The sequence below is a fragment of the Hemicordylus capensis genome, chromosome 6 (genome assembly GCF_027244095.1).
Source record: "Hemicordylus capensis ecotype Gifberg chromosome 6, rHemCap1.1.pri, whole genome shotgun sequence".
Lineage (NCBI taxonomy): Eukaryota > Metazoa > Chordata > Lepidosauria > Squamata > Cordylidae > Hemicordylus > Hemicordylus capensis.
In genome coordinates, this window is record NC_069662.1 from 36,669,083 (window position 1) to 36,688,542 (window position 19,460).

Sequence of the window (19,460 nt, forward strand, 5' to 3'; positions counted from 1 at the left end):
TTTGTAAAATGCTTCCTCTTTAGAAAACAGAAAAAATTAGAGTAGGAATTCCTGTCTGTTACGGTTTTGTGTTTTTCCACCATGCTCAGCTGCAAATGCAAGTAACACATGTACACCAGAGGTATATGTCAATATTGTATTGCAAGTCCATACATCTAGTATATATTGTACACTATGGCTTAGTGGTCTTTGAGCAAGGGTGAGGAGGGTGGATCAGAGAGAACTAATCTGTCGAGAGAGACAAATTTTCTTCTTTCTGTATGTGTAGGGAATATAGATGAAGACAAATGGGGTTACTCTGGAAGATCCAGGCAGAGGATGCCTCTAGCTGCTTTAAGAATTAATGGAGATAATTCAGGATTGGGTCTCTCTCTTTGAAGGGCATGATATCCTCCACCTACCCACACCCACCCCTGGCTTGACTGAGAATAGTTATGAGCTGCAAGAAGTTTCTCCTGTGTTAGAGGCAACATGGTGAAAGTGGGGAGTACACTATGTCTCACAGAGGATATTTTTAATGTGATTTCTTCTGGCCCCAGAGTGTGGTGCTTTTGGAGAGGTGGTATGATTCACCCATACATTTCTAACTGTCTTTTGAAGTACAACCCCCTTAAAGGGCTCCCTGGCTTGGAAAAGCATGTCTTGGTCGTCTTTGTACGTCTGTCTCTCTTCACTGCTACCTCTTTAGTGTATCAGCTCAATTTTTTGAGTCTCCAGGACTGTGTGTGCTACTCTGAGGATTGGGTTAATCACTGATTAAGTGCCATCGAGTCAGGTCGACTCTTAGCAACCACATAGATTGATTCTCTTCAAGATGAAACTTGGCCTTTAAGGTCTCTCAGTGGTGCATTCATTGATGTCGTAATCAAGTCTATCCACCTTGCTGCTGGTCGTCCTCTTCTTCTCTTTCCTTCAGCTTCTCCCAGCATTATGGACTTCTCAAGGGAGCTGGGTTTTCACACCATGTTTCTGAAGTATGATAGTTTGAGCCTGGTCATTTGTGCCACGAGTGAAAATTCTGGATTAATTAATCATTAGGCTAAGTAAATGAGTAGAGCTCCACCATGGTATAGCCGTGTTGTTACTCATCAACCACTTCTCTCTCCTCAACAAAGCCTAGCCTTGTCTTACCTGTCTCCCCAATGCCATTTGGTGCTTCCTATTATACTAATTTTCCGTTCCTGATTAGATCTTTTCCCCTCGTGTTGCCCATCAAACTTTGATTTAAGGCCTTCGGTAAAGGATTATATGTTCTGTGCCGGACTGAATACACCATGTAATGATAGTCATGCATATTGCCTACATATTCTCAAGCACTGTTTGCAGTCACAAGAACAAACTCAAACAAACAAACAAACTCTGAGGTTCTTGAAATACTGCATCTTGCTCAGTTACACTTTCATGTAAAAGGTCTTGCTCTCTAGGCTCCTCTAGTTAAAAATCTCATCTATTGAACCAGAGCATTAGCTGTCTTTTTGCTTCAAGGGTTGGGGACACATTCTGAGAACAATATTTGTAGCTATCGTGTATGTCCCTGAAGTTTCATTGTGGGAAGGAGGCAGCCCAGGAGCAGTTCTCTTCCTCCTCCAGTTTTCTTGCCATGTAGAGTAGCAAGCAGGTTGCCAGCTTGATTGGAATGCTGCCTGATTTGAGGCCTTCAGGGTAGGAAGCCTGGTGTGTGTGTGTGTGTGTGCGCGCGCACACACACACACACACACACACACACACACACACACACACACACCCCTTCTCTCTTATTCTGCCATCTGGGGAGGCTTGGTTTTTAACTTCTACATCTGTGTCCAATTGCCGTGTCTTTGGAGAATTGGAGGACTGAAGTGCCAAGATGTCATTTTGGGCACACAGAGAGAGAGAGCCTTGCATGTGACCCATAAGCTTCTGCCCTGAATCGCCAAGGCCTAGTGGGGACAGGCTTGGTGCTTGAATGTGCTAAATACAGTGTGTTCTTAGTGTTGCAATATCTTATCTAAAAGTGTCTAATTCTTGGTAAATTCATAGGCAGTGATATGAAGGCTGTTAAAACATTTCAGATGAGCACATCGTGTTGGATTGGAAAGCATTATGCATATTTCTCTAACTGGAAGCTAGTAGAATTCAGTTATTGGTTTTGCATTGCAGGATGCAGTGCCCGTGTGTTTTGGAGAACATCAGCTCCCATGAGCAGGAGGTGCATGGGACAGGTGACAGGCCCTGAAATGTCAAATCAGGGAGTGGGTTGTTCTGCCCTGCAGTTATAGTAGTATTGCCTTAAGTCAATGCACTGACTGGGGCAAATAGCTAAAGGTTTGGTGTTTTGCATGAAGGAAGAGTAGGCGTACGAGACACTTTTTTTTTTGGATGCAGCAGTAACATCGCCCTTGCCCAGAGGGTTTAGAATCTAAATTTTGTCTTGAACATCATACCTGCTGGCCACCCCTGGAGCTCCTATTGGACGTGCTCCAAGGTTATCTGGGGCTGAAGCAACCCCAGCAAAGGCCTTCCACGTACCTCTGCAAGTTGCATCTTTATTTTGAATAGTTGAGAAGGCGTAGCTAGTTCCGATAGCTTGCCAGAAGCACACAATTATCTTCCATGCGAATAAACAAGTCTTCCAGTTGGAGTAATTTTAATGCCTGCAGCTTACAAATAGCTGTGAAATAAGAGGGCTTATATCCTGTGGTTTTGCTCTCTGAAATGATTAAAAATAGTCCCTTGGAGCTGAGGCAGGACAGCACCTGGGGCCAAATTCTGTGGTGGTTCTGCTCTAAAATAGGATACCTTGTTCCTAAAATATGCCTGTCCACTCTTTTCTTGCCACAAGACACTGTATCTGGGCAATGTATACACAGCATGTTTTTAGTGGTTTCCTATTTGTGCCTTCTGTGTTACCAAAGGTTGGGGCCTTAACTCTAAACTTGTGGTTCTTGTACTGATACTGGAGTAAGGCCCACTCCTACATTTAGTATCTTGGTCCCCCATAATGAAAACCAGTCCCTTTCCAGGAGCAGAGAACTCTAAAATGGATTTACATGACTGAAGTATGGCCTCCCTTTGGGGGAAAGCATCTTCCAAAATAAGAACATATGAACAGTACAGAATTGGGGGGTGGGTAGTAATCTCTACAAGTGTACCTAATACTGTTTGCCTCTGTGGTCACCAGGAGTCGACACTGACCTGACGACACAATCTTTCCTTTTTTTGTTCATGTGAGTGCTGCCATTTAATGGGCTGCTTCAGATGACGCCTTCAGGCTGTTCTGGCCCATCATGTGGGACGGTTGCACCAGACTTGCCACTCACAGTCTGTCTTCGTAGATAAAATTCAGCACACTTGGGCCTTGACCACATGATTGAGGTCTACGCATGAAAGGTTTTATGTGTGAAGGCAGACTTCAGATGTGCTGTCCCCCATGGGTTTGGAGACAGCAGGGCTGGGGGACAAGGTGGGCAGGGGAGGACAGGCATGCACATAGTGGGCTGGATTGACCTGACAGTATTGTCCAAACTCGTCCAGTGTGTGTTAATGTTGTAATGTTTAGAGTGGGCTTTATGTTCCTTACTGAAAATATCTGCCTTGCTTTATTGGGGCTGGGGTGGGGAGCAGAGTGACTTCCAGCTAGTAAAAATATCCTTTGCTTAGTATCAGTGCAGTATTGGAACAATCTGGGTATGGGCTGCTCTGTATATTTCTCACTGCCTAAAACCAAAACCCCACAGTGCTGCCCCAGGAAGGAAGAGCTGGAGCCTACAACCTAAATACGTCATGGAAATTTGCCCATGTGCTTATTTGGCATAATGTATTCTGCTTCTATTAGTTACAGGGAAGAGGGAAGATCTGTGAAGCTTTAAATTCTCCTCAGACCTCCCTTCCTCACATCTGAGATTTCAGCAGGCACTGGGAACACACTTGGAAGCCTCTCTATATCCTTTGGGGCTAGAGTCTAGGGCTGCACAACTTCAGCTCTCCTGCAGATGTTGGACTGCAACTCTCATCATCCCTGACTATTGGCCACTGTGTCTGTGGGTGCTGGGAGTTGTAGCCCAACTGGAGGGCCAAAGTTGTGCAGCTCTGGGCTAGACTTTTCTGGATTTAAAATGAATGTTGATATTCTCAAGATGCTCGGTTGTGTACAGTACCCAATTCTGCATTTGGGTGGAATGTGCACAGCCCTGGATATAAGGTACAAGCCACTATTCCAGGTCAATCCCATTGACGTTAGGACTATTTTAGGGTAAAGCTATTGGGGTCCAAAGCCAAACTTCCATGACTCCTTAACTGTGCGGGTGGGGCAGGTGGGCCAAATGCTGTTGTGCTTTTTTGTCCAAGACTAGTGAATAGATTTACTTCCTCAGTGAGGGGCCTGTGGCTCCTAGCCCTTCTCCCCTTCTAACTTACTTCATGCTTTTACTTTGCTTAGCCTTCCACCCCCACCATCCTCTTTCTACCCGCTCATAATAGCCCAGCATTGAGTAGGACATGGGAAAGAGCTAAGGGGTTTGCCTGACTCACTCATGTCTGGCCTTCTGCAAGCATCAATGCTGAGCTGATTTCAGCCGAGTGCCCATAAAAGGACAGAACTGAAAGCCACCTTTGTCTGAGTACTTCCTCTATTTGCAGTACTCTGTTGCTTCACTCTCCCGTGTGCAGGAGAAATGTGTCCCTTTGCACAAAGTCTGCAAAACTGCAGCAGGGATCACATGTCCTTGTTGAACCCTCCTCCATTACAATTAGTACAATCAGGGGCGTAACAAGGCTGGAGTGGGCCCAGAGACAAAATTTTTTAAATGGGCCCCTCGCTGATACACACTTCACAATATGTAGTCATGTGACTTGCCTCTCTGGGGGGGCCCTCGAGGCGTGGGGGGCCTCAGGCAGCCGCCTCCCCTTGCCTAATAGTAGTTATGCCCCTGAGTACAATTGCTCTAGGTTGCAAAGTGTGGGTGTTAACCATCTTACAACTTTGGGAGACAAGTCATTTAAATTCCCATTTTACAGAAAGAATAATTGAGCTTGATGTGTGTAACTTGCCCAAGCTGTAATTTGAAGAGAAGTATCCTAGATACTTCTAGGATAGATGGGAAAGCCTGAAGGAAAATCTGTTTTTCCTCTGAAGCCCAGCCTGGGTAAAATGGTGGTGTTGTGTGTGTGTGGGGGGGGGGGTTCTTTCAGTTATCTTCTAATAATTCTCACTAGGAATATTCATTTCTGAGTGTTTTTAGGAATGTTGAGGCCTACACATAATTTCTAAGCCCAACCTTTGGGGTGTTTTGTTTTTGTTAACATCTTTATCTTTATATTTGTCAACTGGCAGAAAGTTCATGTTGCTTGCAGCTCACTCTAGAACACCAGTAATATTTGTGTGATTGTTTTATTGCAGCAGTTTATTCAGAGTCTACAGAAAATCTAAACCTGAGAATCTCCTTTCACTTGTTTAAGATTTATCCACGGATCTGACTTAAAGCACACATACCCCTCCATCCCTCCCTGAAAACATGTCACAACCCACGCACCTCTGTATTCCCCTGTGATGTGTTTGACTGTCCTCTGAGTGCATCAACTGGCTTTTACCACTGTCAAGTGCATTACTCTACATATCGCAAATTTCTTCTGTATGTGGGACTGCATACCTCGGACCATAGCCTTCCTGCTCGTTTCCCCTCCGTATAACCTTGGTGCATCTTGTTCAGGGAAGGTCCCCCCAAGCTAAAGCATCTGCTCCGTGCTAAAGGAGAGGACATTTAGCTTCTGCTCCATTCGGCACGATGCAAGATGACAGGATGTCATGTCCCAAAGGCCTCAGAGGCATCCTCTCTCAAGTGCTGGAGGGATCACTGGGCATCATTACCTGGAAGAGCCTATAGGGGCTATAGTAGTTGGGGCTGTCAAAACTTAGAGTGAGGGTCAGATGCATACCAGAAGTTGGTAACTGCTATATTGCAACATACTAGGACACAGAATAAAATGAACTAGCTGGGCCGGGTGCAGAGCATCTGTGCCTCCGGCCAGCCCACCCACCTGCTGCCACCCTTTTCTTCCTCCCCCCTCCAGCAGCTTTCTGACTGCACACATACACACACACCCTGGCCGCTTTTTGGCCGGCTGACCTGCTTCTCTGCCCCCCCCCCCCCGTCGCTTTTAGGCTGGCAGGCCAGCTGACCCGCTTCTCTCTCCTCCCTGCTACTGCTTTTAGGCTGGTGGGCTGGCCGGCCCACTTCTTCTCCCCACTGCTCCGTACCCCCCCACCCCACTTTTAGGCTGGTCAGCAGGCCAGCTGGGACGGCTTCTTCTCCCCCCCTGCTGCTTTCTAGCTGCTACCACAGCCACCATTTCCTTCTCTCTTGCCCATACCCGTAGCTATCCATCAGCTCTCCGAACCTTTGCAAGAGCTGCCACGCATGGGATTTGCCACGGGTACACCTTAGAGAATTAAATATATAGATAGATAGATAGATGAGAAAGCTGTGATCATGCCTAGAGAACTTTGTTCTGTTTAAGCCCCGTGAGAGTGATCCCATGCAGGGATGGCTCCCCCAAGAGGCAACTGCCTCCCAGTGAGTGCAGGTACTCTGCCCTCTGTTACGGATGTCACACCATCTACTTACTGCTTCTGCCCCATCCCTTGGCTGCCCCCTGCCCCCCCCATTGGGCCAGCTTCATCTTCTGGGGTGCATTGCAGCCATTACTTGCGGAGAAAGCGGACAGGGTTGCTGCTAGAGGGTTAGGGAGAGTGAGCTTCTGGTGCTAGTCCACAGCACCTGGGTGGCTGGACGCTGCTTCAGAAGTGACCCCCATCGAGCAGCGGCCACTGTGCATCCCAGAAGGTGAGCGTGGCCTAGCGTCAAGGGGCAGGGCCAGCAAAGCAGGGCAGGGCAGGGCGGGTTGCCCATTGCCCTTTGTTTTAAGTGACAAGGCAACGAGCTGGTGCTGATCCCAAAGGAACACTGGAGGTTTTCTAATATTTGGAAATATGAAACAGATAAAATATCTCTTTGGACTAACATGGGTTGGTATGGCGGTATGCAAGCTTCACAAAATTCTACTAGGCAGCATGCAGAGGGAGCCACATTTTGAAGAATATATGGAGCACTTGGAGAGCATACATAGGCATGGCTGTTACACTGTTTACAAAGCTAAGAAAGGGAAATTGAGCAGGTATTTGTCATATGTAGCACAACATTCTCTGTATGGGTCTGAACTTTGGTTCCCTTGTGTGAACCTCCAAAGCCTTTGTAATCCAAGTTAGTCTAAGAGAATACCTTATTTGCATACTTTGCATATCCCATCTATGGTACTGACATTGTTGCATTCATGAAGCTTGTAATATCTGGCGCATTTTGGAACACAGAAGGGACTGTTCACATGTCTTGGATCTGGAGTAGCTGTCACAGTGCTGTCAGGATGTGCATTTACCCAAAACCTGCAAAAGCTGCAACCATATGTGTGTCCGTTCCTGCTAACCCCACACTAGTCCCCTCTGTTGGCATGCTCTCTGTTTACTAAAGGCTTTCAACCATTTGAGATTCAGGAAGCTGCTTGCAGCTGTGACTGTCTCTCTGCCGTCTGTGAGAACAAGGCTCCCTGTCTTCTTCTCCCTGCTGGCTTCTGTTGGGAGGGCCAACAAGGCTGTTCGCAGACGGCCAATTTGAGGGATTTTGCCCTTGCTTGGTGGAGTGAGTTTTGTTACGGGGTAAAATATTAAAGTGTATCTACTGGACCAGCTTCTGTTCTAGAAGTATGTAAAATTGTGAGTTTCACGGAACTCTTCATTAGGCAGAAGGCTTCAGGAAATTTAAGAGCTGTTAAGCTTTCTTATCAAGAAAAGCTGACTCAGTTAAAAATCATTGTTTCAACCATAGACTGACTACTGTAATAAGGGCCCTCCGTGTGTGGGGGGGGGGTCGTCTTGTGGGCCATTAATTAATACTAGCTGACCGGGCACAGAGCATCTGCACCCGTAGTTCTCCCTGACTTCCCCACCTTCAACCTCTTCTACCTGACTCTTCCCCCGGGTGTCTATGACGCCCGCCCGGCCCACTTCTTCCCTCCTCCCCGCCTGCAGTTTTTGGCCGGCTTTCAAGCGGGCCCGTCCCCTCCTGCTGCCACCGCTTCCTCACCCCAGCGGCCGGGCCCACCACCACCGACTCCTCCCGCCAGCTGGCCTGAGGCCAAAGTCAGGAACTCTTGCAAGTGGTGCTGCCACTCTTGTGAGAGGTTGCCACGCATCCAAGACCGGCCCGTCTTGGAGAATTAATTAGATAGATAGATAGATAGATAGATAGATAGATACTTCTGTTGTATATATTTATATTGATTGATTGAGTACCAGTAAAAAAAATCTCCAGTGTTATCTTAAGACTAGCAACCAATTAATGGGGGCAGGTGGGAGGGAGTGAACAACTTCAGAACATTGTGGCAGCTTTCTGGAGTTTTACATAGTGTGTAAAATTTAGGTTCTCCCACCCACCCCTTTTCTCTTGGTTCATATTACTATTATTTTGGCCATTGATTGACCATTATAATACAGGGAAAGACATGGTGTATATCAAATCTCTGATTACATGTATATGTCAGTCTGTCTGTGACATGGAGATGAGGGGAAAGACCAGGAATTGTATGGATCATAGAATTTTGGACAGGATCCACACTGTTGGATGTGACAAGGTCCCATTGAAACTAATGTGACTTTAGTTAGTCCATGACTAACTTGCCTCATTTATTTCAGTAATGCTTAGTAATGATTGATTTAGTCTGGACCCTGCCCTTTTGTGTGTGTGTGTGTGTGTTGTGTTTTGTTTTGTTTTAATTAGCTCATATGCACAGAAAAGTCTATGAAAATATGTCCCTCCTGAAGAAACAGAAGCTTGTAAAGAATAATTTCCTGTGGACAACGTGTGTGTGTGTCTCTCTCTCTCTCTCTCTCTCTCTCTCTCTCTGATTTCTCTCCTTCCATGGCTTTTGTTCCATGTCTCTGCTGACTACCAAGCCCTAATCTTTAAGCCCTTTGCTCTGTGCCCACAAAATATTTCACAGTGACACTTATGAAAATCCAGCAAGGTTTATTCTAAAAGACTTTCCCACATGATCTATCAAAACTTGCCCAAGTTTAATTTTATTATTCACACAACACGTCAACAAATAGCGTTCAGTGGCAATAGCACAGTGTTCTGTCTGTATTCAGTTGATGGGGAAATAATCCCATTGTGGCAGTGGTGTTGCTGTTGACTTTAAAAAAAATCTAGCTAGAGGGGTCCTTCGTAAATTACTTGGTGGTCAGTCACTCTAAAGGGCTTATTCACATATTGTGCTTCAGCTTGATTGTACATGAACTGTATGGTGTATACATGTGAAAGGGTGTATAAATTCACTATTCCTCACAGCAATAGTGGATTCACTGCCCGGGGAGCGAGAATTGTTGGTCACTTCTACTCCTGCAAATCGGGACTTGTATGTGTTGCTGACATACAGGGAGACAGTTTCTCATAATAAATAATAATGTGTTTTCCCTCATTCTCGTGCACAGGTCCGCTACAAGGAGGAGTTTGAAAAGAATAAGGGAAAGGGCTTCAGTGTGGTGGCAGATACTCCTGAATTGCAGCGAATCAAGAAGACTCAAGATCAGATCAGCAACGTAAGCTGTCTTGTGTATAACCTTCTCTGCCTACATATTTTATACCTGAAATGTTGTTGGCTTTCATTTTGCTGCTTAGTATGCAATACACTTTGGTTATTAAAAATATGAGCTGAAAAACATAGTTTTCAACTTGCTTTATTTCAAGGATATATTCTGTTTATCATTGCAATCTGAGAATTTGAACTCGCAGTATATTGGGTGGTAGCATTTTAGAGCAGTTTTGTTGAGCACCCCCAAAATTAATTCTCTTCCCAAAATTTTATTGTCTCATCCATAGGTGTGTGTGCACCTTTTTCATTACATTCCTGAAGGTACTGGCAACTTTAGCAGCACCTGGAAGCACTTATAGTGGTCCTGATGGCTGACTACTGCTGATCACAATCTAAAAAACACAAGATAGACACCAGTAACAGTCACTGGGGGTGGATAGGGCCAGTTATTCTCCCCCTGCTAAATAAAGAGAATCACCACATTAAAAGGTGTCTCTTTTCCAAGTTAACATACGGAGACCTTAGAGGGAACACTGCTTGGCATGTCTTTTTCAAAGGCAAATCCATCCTTTAGGGATGTGCACAAAACCAGTTCACCTGGTTCAGTTCTAATTTGAACCGAGAGGGGCAGGTTCAGTTTTGGTTTTGCTCGAAAACCCACCCCCCTGGTTCGGTTTGAATTTGAACCAGTTCGAATCTCCAAAAGTGGGTGGGGTGGTAGCTGGCACCCATGGGTACCTACCACCCAACCCTTGAAGCAATCGGACACTTGTACGGTTTTTTAAAATGAATTATTGTTATTTTTTTTCTCATAGGGTATAGTGGGACTCAAACCAGCCCATTATTCCCTATTGTGGAGCACCCATGGGTGCCAACTACCACCCAAACCCAAAATTTGTTCTGAGTGTAGATTCTCTGGTTTCAAATGACAGTGGATTCATGGTTTGCCATTGAAAATCTCATTTGCTACCAGAGAATCTACACATCTCAGAAACAACAAAACCCTGTACCCCATGGGTTAGCAACCCATGGGGGTGGTTGGCACCCTCTGTGCACTACACCACCACTCTCTCTGGGCCACCCTAGCACCCCCCAAATGCAGTTGTGGGGCTGTTGAAACCTCCATTCTTCTTTATGGAGAAAAACTTTGAAGACACGTAAACTTTAAAAACCACTTAAAAATCAGCCTTTTGCCCAATTCCTTTCAAATAATCCTGGTAGCTTCCTTGCCCCCCTTGGCAACTACCACCACCATACGCTGCTCTAGGCCACCCCTTTCCCATCAGCGTGAAGCTATACATTTTCTGGAATCCTCATTATTCCCTATGAGGAATTTAAAAATACTTTTAAAAATTCACCAATAATTGGAGGAGTGTCTGATTGCCTTGGGGTTTCGTGGGTGGTAGGCACCCCTGGGTGCCTACCGCCCACCCCACTTTTGTGTCCCTAGGTGCTCCACAATAGGGGATAATGGGCTGGTTCAAGTCCCTTTATACCTTATGAGAAAAATAATTAAAAATATTTCAGATATTCATAAAAAATCGTAAGAGTGTCAGATTGCATTGCTTTGGGGTTTGGGTGGTAGTTGGCGCCCAGGGGTGCTCCACAATAGGGAATAATGGGCTGGTTTGAGTCCCATTATACCCTATGAGAAAATAAAATAAATAAATAAAATTCATAAAATATCATACGAGTGTCTCATTGCTTCGGGGGTTGGGTGGTAGGTACCCATGGGTGCCAGCTACCATCCCACCCACTTTTGGAAGTTTGAACTGGTTTGAATTCGAACCTGCAGTTTGAACCTGATGGCTGGTCCGGTTCGAATTCGAACCATCAAACTGAACCGGTTTGAATTTGAACCGTTTGCACATCCCTACTTTCCTTGCTCACTAACCTTTTGGGCTGTCAACAGGCATGTGGATAGAGGTGATCCATATGACGTGGTATATTTGGATTTTCAAAAACGCTTTTGATAGTCCCTCATCAAAGGCTCTCGAATAAATTTAGCACTTATGAGATAGGTAACTGGTTGACAGACAGGAAACAGGGCAGGAATAAATGGACAGTTTTCACACTAGAGTGGAGAAAGAAGTGGGTTCCCCCAGGCATCTGTAGTGGGACCAGTGCTTTTTAGCTTTGTGGTAAGTAGCAAGGTGTCCAGATCTGGAGATGACTCTAAACTATTTAGGGTAGTGAAATAGAAAACAGATTGTGAGGAACCCCGAAAGGATCACTGCAAACTGGCAAATGTGGTTCAATGTAAGTGTCAGTTGATGCACATTGGAGCAAAAAAATCCCAGTTTCACATATACACTGATGGTGTTTGAGCTGTCCTCAACAGGAAAGGGATTTTGGGGTTGTTGAAAATGTTGACTCGGTATGCAGCAGGTGTGAAAAAGACAAATTCCATGGTGGGGATCATTAGGAATGAGATTAAAAATAAGACTATTGATATAATGCCATTATGCAAATCTATGGTATGGCCAGATTTGGAGTGCTATATACAGTACCATATTTCACAAAGAATATAGAACTAGGAAAAGTGCAGGAGAGGGCAACCAAAATGATTCGGGGCTAGAGTACCTTCCTTACATGGTGAGGCCTCTTTGTTTAGAAAAAAGGCAGCTAAGGGGAGACACAATAGAGGATTGTAATATGGTGTGGAGAGAGAGAAAAGTATTCCTTCCTCTCTCACAATCCTAGAACTAGGGGTCATCCCAGGAAACTTGATTGCCAGGAAACTTAATACAGACAAAAGGAAGTACTTTTTCACATAACACATAATTAATCTGTGGAATTCTCTGCCACAGGATGTGGTGATGGCCACCAGCTTATATGGCTTTAATAGGGGCCCGGATAAATTAATGGAGGACAGGTCTGTCAGTGGCTACTAGTCCTGATGGCATTAGGCTACCTCCAGGTTCAGAGGCAGAACGCCTCTGAATACCAGTTGCAGGGTAGCAACAGCAAGAGAGGGGGCATGTCTTCATCTCCTTATTGTGGGCTTCCCTCAGGCATCTGGTGGGCCACTTTGGGAAATGGGACATTGGACTAGAAAGGCCTTTGGCTGATCCAGCAAGGCTCTTATTTTCGCTGAAGAGCAACACTATCTCCCACACCTATTTCTCCTTTATGTCTCTGTAAATGATTTGGAGAAAGCTACATTGGTTTTTACCCTGAGGACTAGAAATTTGCTTTCTTTAATGAATGAAAAGAACCGTAGGACTCATGTTAAACCAACAAGACCATGTTAAACCAACAACATAGGTGAGGGCTTAATCTTAACAATGTGTGATTGTACTAAATAGTATATTTTAATGAGCCACAGTTGAAAGAGCAGACTACATGGGGGTCCAGGAATTCCTCTTCTCCTCCCATAGGCCGACTGAGCAATTCTGGCTCAACCCTACTGTGTGTCTCATGTCTGGAAATGCAGCCAAATACATGCACACTTCTCCCTCCCATTCAGAGACTTCTTGGGCTGATTTCTTCTTGACCTCTATTTCATCTCCAACTGTACAGAGAGCTGCAATGACCCTGGCACTGGGTGTTTGTGAATCAGCTGCTAGCCTCCTCCCAGCGCTGTATAGGTTGGAAGGACGTGGAGCCTAACCTTTCCAGCACCTGCTTTTACTGGGAGCTGTGTTGGGATGGGACGGACAGTCAGCCTGATGCTGGCTTGTAGGAGATCCAGTGGGAGATGACCAACTTCTTCTTTTGAGTAGGGAAATGATGCAGGCTGGAATATATTTACATTCATCGCTTCCATAGATAGTTTCTATAGAAACTTAAATTACACACAGTGCTTTGCAGTTCTTACCCTCGCAACTGCTTAGAGGTGGAAGCAGGCGTCTTCTCTCCGGGCTCCCAGTGAGCTTTCAGGGCTGAGCAGGGATTAGAAACCTCAGTGTTTTCTTACTTAGATCCATTGCACCACACCCATTCTGAATCACTTGCTTGTTAATGGATTGGATTGTTGTTGTTTTGCCTTCTCTGTCTACTTGGCATTTTTACCAAGGCAAAAAGGCAAGTTCCCTGCCCTGAAGGGTTCATAGTCTAGAAACAGACATGGGAAGTACACAGGGAGGGAGAGGCAAGATAAAGAATAGAGGAAGAATATACAGTAAACATAATGTACATGTACTTGGGTTTAATTGTATTAGGATTTAGGGACTAGGGGTTTGTGCCAGAGGCATCATGGAAAAGGTGGGTTTTGAGGAGGACAAAGGCAGCATTATGCCCTTGATCTGAGAGGAAGTTCAAGGCATAAGATGGAGTGCGAAGCAGCAGCAGATCTTCCGATGGCTGAGGCTGATAAAACTGGAGGAATGAAGTTGATGAATGGGTGTGCAACAGGTGATGAGATAGGAAGATCTGAGTTTAATAATTTTAAAAACTTGTTTTAATAATTATTTTATTCTATTGTTTTTATTGACGTGTTTTAATTTGTGACTTTTAAATATTTTAACTTTTGTACACCGCCTAGAGATTTATATATCAGGCAGTATAAAACATTGATTGATTGATTGATTGATTGACTGATAAATAAGATGACCCTGGAAGGCTTTGAAGACCACCAGGAACTGGTGCTGGATCCAAAAGCAGGCAGGAAGCCAGTGTGGGACTTTGAGGGATGTCATGAGAGGTGAGAGGGGGGCCGAGGAAAGAAGGTTACAGCAGGAAAAGGTGAGAGATATGAGCAGGGCACAAGCTGAGATGGCAGAGAGGAACCCCAAGGGCCCAGCTGGGTTGTAACAGTTTGGTGTGCCATATACTGGTGCCTTAAAAGCTTGGAATGTTCTTCTCCAACACTAGTTGGAAATACTCGGCATAGTTAAGTGCTCACAGGTTGCCAAATCATCATTTTTCTTCTTCCTCTACCACACGACCCTTATTTCTAACTATTTACAATAGTTATTCATTTTCTGTATAGCCTGGTAAGAGGTGTTATTCCCAGTTTACAGACAAGAACCAAAGACAGAACATAACTTTCCCAGGGCATAGCTAAGCTGAGATTTGAATCTATCTTGCTCAGTGTCAATTGGACACACTTTCCCCTGGATCAAACTGGCATGGGTGGTGGTGATCACACCAGTTGATTCAATTGCTGGGCTCTTTCCTCTTAAGAATGTGTATAATTTAGAAGTGAGAAGGTTTAACAAATGCTTAGCCATCACGGAGTTGGAGATATAATGCAAACTAGTGAAAAACAAATGGAGTATTAACACTCTGGTGGGTAAAATCAGTGTGTGGTGATTTCTTAGTATCCTCTCTGTATAATCCTAGCTGCAAAGACTTTTCTTGGGCCTGTTGACTAATCTGCCCTTAATAATTTGTTTTGGCCATCTGGTATAAGCTGGCGTTCTGGGAGTTAATTCTGGGGGAGCCCTGCAGGCTGAGTTTAATCCCACAGGGATTCCCTTCCCAGGCCCTCTGCTCTGTGGTCTCTCTTTGCCAGACACACTTGAGCTTTTAAATTGAGTAACTGCCCTTTTGTGTTGCTTTTTCCTCTCCTCGTCTGCCACAGACTCAGTTGAGTCTCTTCTTGGCTGCATTTGGATGCATGCCTTGGGAAAGGGCCTGTAACGCTGACAACCCAACCCAACTTGGCCCAGTCTTCTTGGAGAAACCTGCAGAGCAATAGACCTGCTTTTGGTGGTTTTTAGGGGTCTGTCTTGCTGTCAGTTCTAGCTTCATATCATTGTGTCCTTTGAGTCAGAGTCTTTGGAAAGGATTTTCCCCATCTCCTGGTGTGTGTGTGGGTTCTGAAAGAGAAGTAGATGGGTCACAGCTAAATTAAGAGGAAGCATAAGCAAGGATTTCCACATGACCACCAAAATAAGCTTGAATAAAATAATCATGTGAATTATGCCCAGCAATACCTCAGAACCACAGGGTGGTGAGATATGAGAGAGAATTAGCAGGGTTGCAGTGGGCAAGAAACAGCCCTTTGTACTCTGCATAACACCTTGTCCGTCTCTACCAAGCATTTCCCCTCTGGTAGCAGCAGAATCAGTGTTGCATTAGAAATCGGTGTGAGCAAATGGCTTCAATTCTGTTACTGTTATGGCAGAATTAAGCTGCTATTGGAGCAGAATTTGGTTTGCATTAACCACAGTCCTGTTAATAGGCCTTAGGTAAAGTGTGCCGTCAAGTCGATTTCGACTCCTGGCGCCCACAGCGCACTGTGGTTTTCTTTGGGTAGAATACAGGAGGGGTTTACCATTGCCTCTTTCCGTGCAGTATAAGATGGTGCCTTTCAGCATCTTCCTATATCGCGGCTTCCCAGCGATATAGTCCCAGTGGGGATTCGAACCAGCAACCTTCTGCTTGTTAGTCAAGCATTTCCCCACTGCGCCACTTACCCCTGTCATATTGCAGAGTTATTGTGCAGATTGGTCACTGTTTCCTTTTTACTGGTAGAGGAACTGAGAGGAAGGGATGTTGGGGAGAACAAGATATGCCCAAGGGTCACATGAGAGGCTGCGGATTGAACCCAGCGGTCCCTCATCCAGGCACGATGTGCTTTTTCAGCTGGGGAAGAGCTACATCCATGCACAAAAGTGCCCTTAATTCCACTTGCTTCACCTTTTTGCTTCAGATACTGTATTGTCGTCTCGTCCTCTCATGGCAGGGTATGGTATGTAATAGTGGACGTGTGTCTGGGTGAGGGAGTTTTCATATCTGGGGGAAAGGGCTTGGGCAGCAGGGAGGCTTCCAGTTAAATATTTTTTATTTTTTATTTATTTACATTTTCTATCCCGCTCTTCCTCCAAGGAGCCCAGAGCGGTGTACTACATACTTAGGTTTCTCCTCACAACAACCCTGTGAAGTAGGTTAGGCTGAGAGAGAAGTGACTGGCCCAGAGTCAGCCAGCTAGTTTCATGGCTGAATGGGGATTTGAACTCGGGTCTCCCCGGTCCTAGTCCAGCACTCCAACCACTACACCACGTACATTTGTGTGTCCTTGTCTTGAATCCAACTACCCCAGCCCCGAAGCCCTTTCTTTCCCCTCAATCAGACCTCACTTTGAGCCTGCTCCAGCATCTGTTGACAATGCCAGGGTACAGCCCTGTGATCAGTAATCATCTATTTCCAAAGACTTGGATGGAGCAATTTGTGTTCCCATCTACCAGCTGCAAATGGGCAGCTCAGACATCTGAAGGGAGGGACTGGCTTAAGAATGGCTGGCACTCAGCTAGGCAGTATGTGCCAAGCCATTCTTCTGGTTGCGTCCCCTCCCTCAACCACAGCTGGAGGGGAGAGTACATTGCAATTGTGCACTGCTATGATTCTCCACCGCCACCTGCTGGCTGATGCCCAGTACTTCAGTCATTTCTCAGCTGGAGAGAGGAGAGGAGAGGAGAGGAGGGGTGGGGGTGGGGGTGGGGAGGGTGGGCTGTTATCAAAGAGAGCCCTGTTCAGATTATAGGACAAAGCCTATACTGCTGACCCAGCCACCCTTGGGATTATCTGTTCATTCCTCTGCAGCTTCTCATGAATGGCTTCTGGCATACCAGTCTCAGCTGTGGCTTCATGTAGAGTAGTGGTGAGAGAGTAGGAGGACTGTAGTGATGGAGAGGCAACTTGGAGGGGCTTTTACTGAGACTTGTGTGGTGGGGGAGGACATTACCATGTGACTGCGGAAGAAGAGCCTCTCACTTAATTCAGGACAGAGCTCTGTGTGTGTGTGTGCGTGTGCATGCAGATGCTGGATGCCTCACGAATATAATCTTTTCTTCATCTGTAGATAAAGTACCATGAAGAGTTTGAAAAGAGCAGGATGGGCCCACCTGGAGGGGAGGGAGGTGAACTGGAACGTCGCAACTCCCAGGAAGGTGCCAACTACAGGAGGCCAGTGGAGCAGCAGCCACCACCAACACACCAGCAGCCTCATCATGTCCAGCCGACTACCCCTGGTAATGAGTTGTGGTTGTGCTGGAGAAGGGGTGGGAGAGGACAGGGGCAATCCAGCCTGCATACCCACACATGAATATCTAGGATTAGTTGTCCTCTCCCCGCCGGCAGAGGTCTGTGTCTGTTCACTGCATGGCTATAAGACAGTGCCTTTGTACAGCCCCATTAGAATGGTCTTGAGCAGTTTGTGCTGAGCAGGAAAGTTTCCTGGCACTTAAGGATATGGGAAGGGGAGTCTGAGCTGAAGCTAGAGAAGGAGAAGAGCAACAGAAAGAAAGGTGCAGACACTATTTTAGGACCTAGCAGGCTTCTTAAACAGTGGCCTATGCATCTGTTTATTGCAGCCCTAGCCTGGCTAGGCTGGTTTGGCTTTTTAAAAGCCAAACTTTGGGTTACGGCCCATTTGACCCACGAGTATACCCCTTAGGTTCTGGCAACCTAGGACAGCAGGCACAGAACAATTGAGGGGCTGAGAGATCTGTGAGGAGAGCTGGTCTGGAGTTGAGTGCAGGTCTTGTGGTAGCAAGCATGATTTGTCCCCTTAGCTAAGCAGGGTCTGCCCTGGTTGCATTTGAATGGGAGACTACATGTGACCACTGAAAGATATTCCCCTCAGGGGATGGAGCCACTCTAGGAAGAGCAGAAGGTTTCAAGTTCCCTCGCTGGCTTCTCCAGGATAGGGCTGAGAGGATTCCTGTCTGCAACCTTGGAGAAGCCGCTGCCAGTCTGTGAAGACAATACTGAGCTAGATAGACCAGTGGTCTGACTCAGTATATTTATTTATTCGATTTTGTATATGGCAGCTTCCTATGTTCCTATGAGGGGGAACAACTTTGGACAAAGACACATCAGTATTATGTGAAAAGGCTGAGTGAGTGAATCTGAAGCCAGATGGAAATCAGTTGGTGAAACAGAGTAGAAGACAGAACAACATAAGTGCCAGAAGTAATAATCACAGGTGAAAAGCGTGTTCCTTCTAGGTTGTTGACCAGGCCTGCTCAACTTAGCCCCCGCCAGCGGTTTTTGGATTACAACTCCCATAATCCCCAGCCACAGTGGCCAATAGCCAGGGATTATGGGAACTGTAGGCCAACATCTGCAGGAGGGCCAAAGTTGCGAAACCCTGCTGCTGACTGATAGGATTCTTTTTGCTCATCTCATCCATATCAAGTATTTAGTATGCTGTATGAGCTACTAAGTTAATTTGTTACCATTTAGAATTTCTGTTAAAAGAAAGAGCCTTTAGTACAATGCATTCCAAGTTTGTTAGTTGATGGATGGATCGAGGTCTGTTTCTGTCTCTTCCCTCAACAAAAAGCTAAGTATGGGTGTATTACATTTCATCTGTCTGCTCATCTGTGACATTCATCCATTGCAGATATTTGCTGCAAGAATTTTACATTGCCTCCTAAGGTTCTGGGGCAGATGCTGTACCGCAATCTCAGTCTCATTGCAAAATTAACAGTCACTTTGTCTCCCACAGCTTACCATCACCAGCCACCACAACAGCCAGCCCCTCAATCCTATGGCTACAAGGAACCAGGAGCACCTGCCTCAATACAACGTAATGCCCCATCTGGAGGAGGGGTGAGTGCAGCCTAGCAGAAAACGAGTCTAGTCAATCGCTAACTTGTTGTAACGAGGGGAAGAAATTGAACCTTTGATCAGGGACTGTGACCATCACCCAGTGTTGGCCTTGGCCTTATTGGACATGTTGGTATACTTAAAATTATATGGCTTAATAGGAAATTACACCCCTAGATCAACCCACAGAATACAATTACTGTGTACCACAAACATGGCATGGAAGCTAGGTGCCTGTATCTCTTGGCCGTATCTCCAGTCTTGCCTAGCTGCTGGAGTACAACTTGAGCTTTGTATGGGTTACCCAGTATATGTGGGAAGTGCCAGCCCTATACCCT

The 19,460-nt window shown here is 45.7% G+C and overlaps 1 protein-coding gene across 3 annotated transcripts in view; it reads left to right on the plus strand.

The window, feature by feature from the left end:
• Positions 1–19,460, plus strand: part of LASP1 (LIM and SH3 protein 1) — a 66,748-nt gene that overhangs the window by 43,020 nt on the left and 4,268 nt on the right. For all 3 annotated transcript variants that reach the window (XM_053259242.1, XM_053259248.1, XM_053259247.1), the window contains 3 exons: positions 9,521–9,628; positions 17,372–17,540; positions 19,022–19,125. In XM_053259242.1, coding sequence (XP_053115217.1) covers positions 9,521–9,628; positions 17,372–17,540; positions 19,022–19,125 — 381 coding nt within the window. The remainder of the gene's footprint in view (positions 1–9,520; positions 9,629–17,371; positions 17,541–19,021; positions 19,126–19,460) is intronic.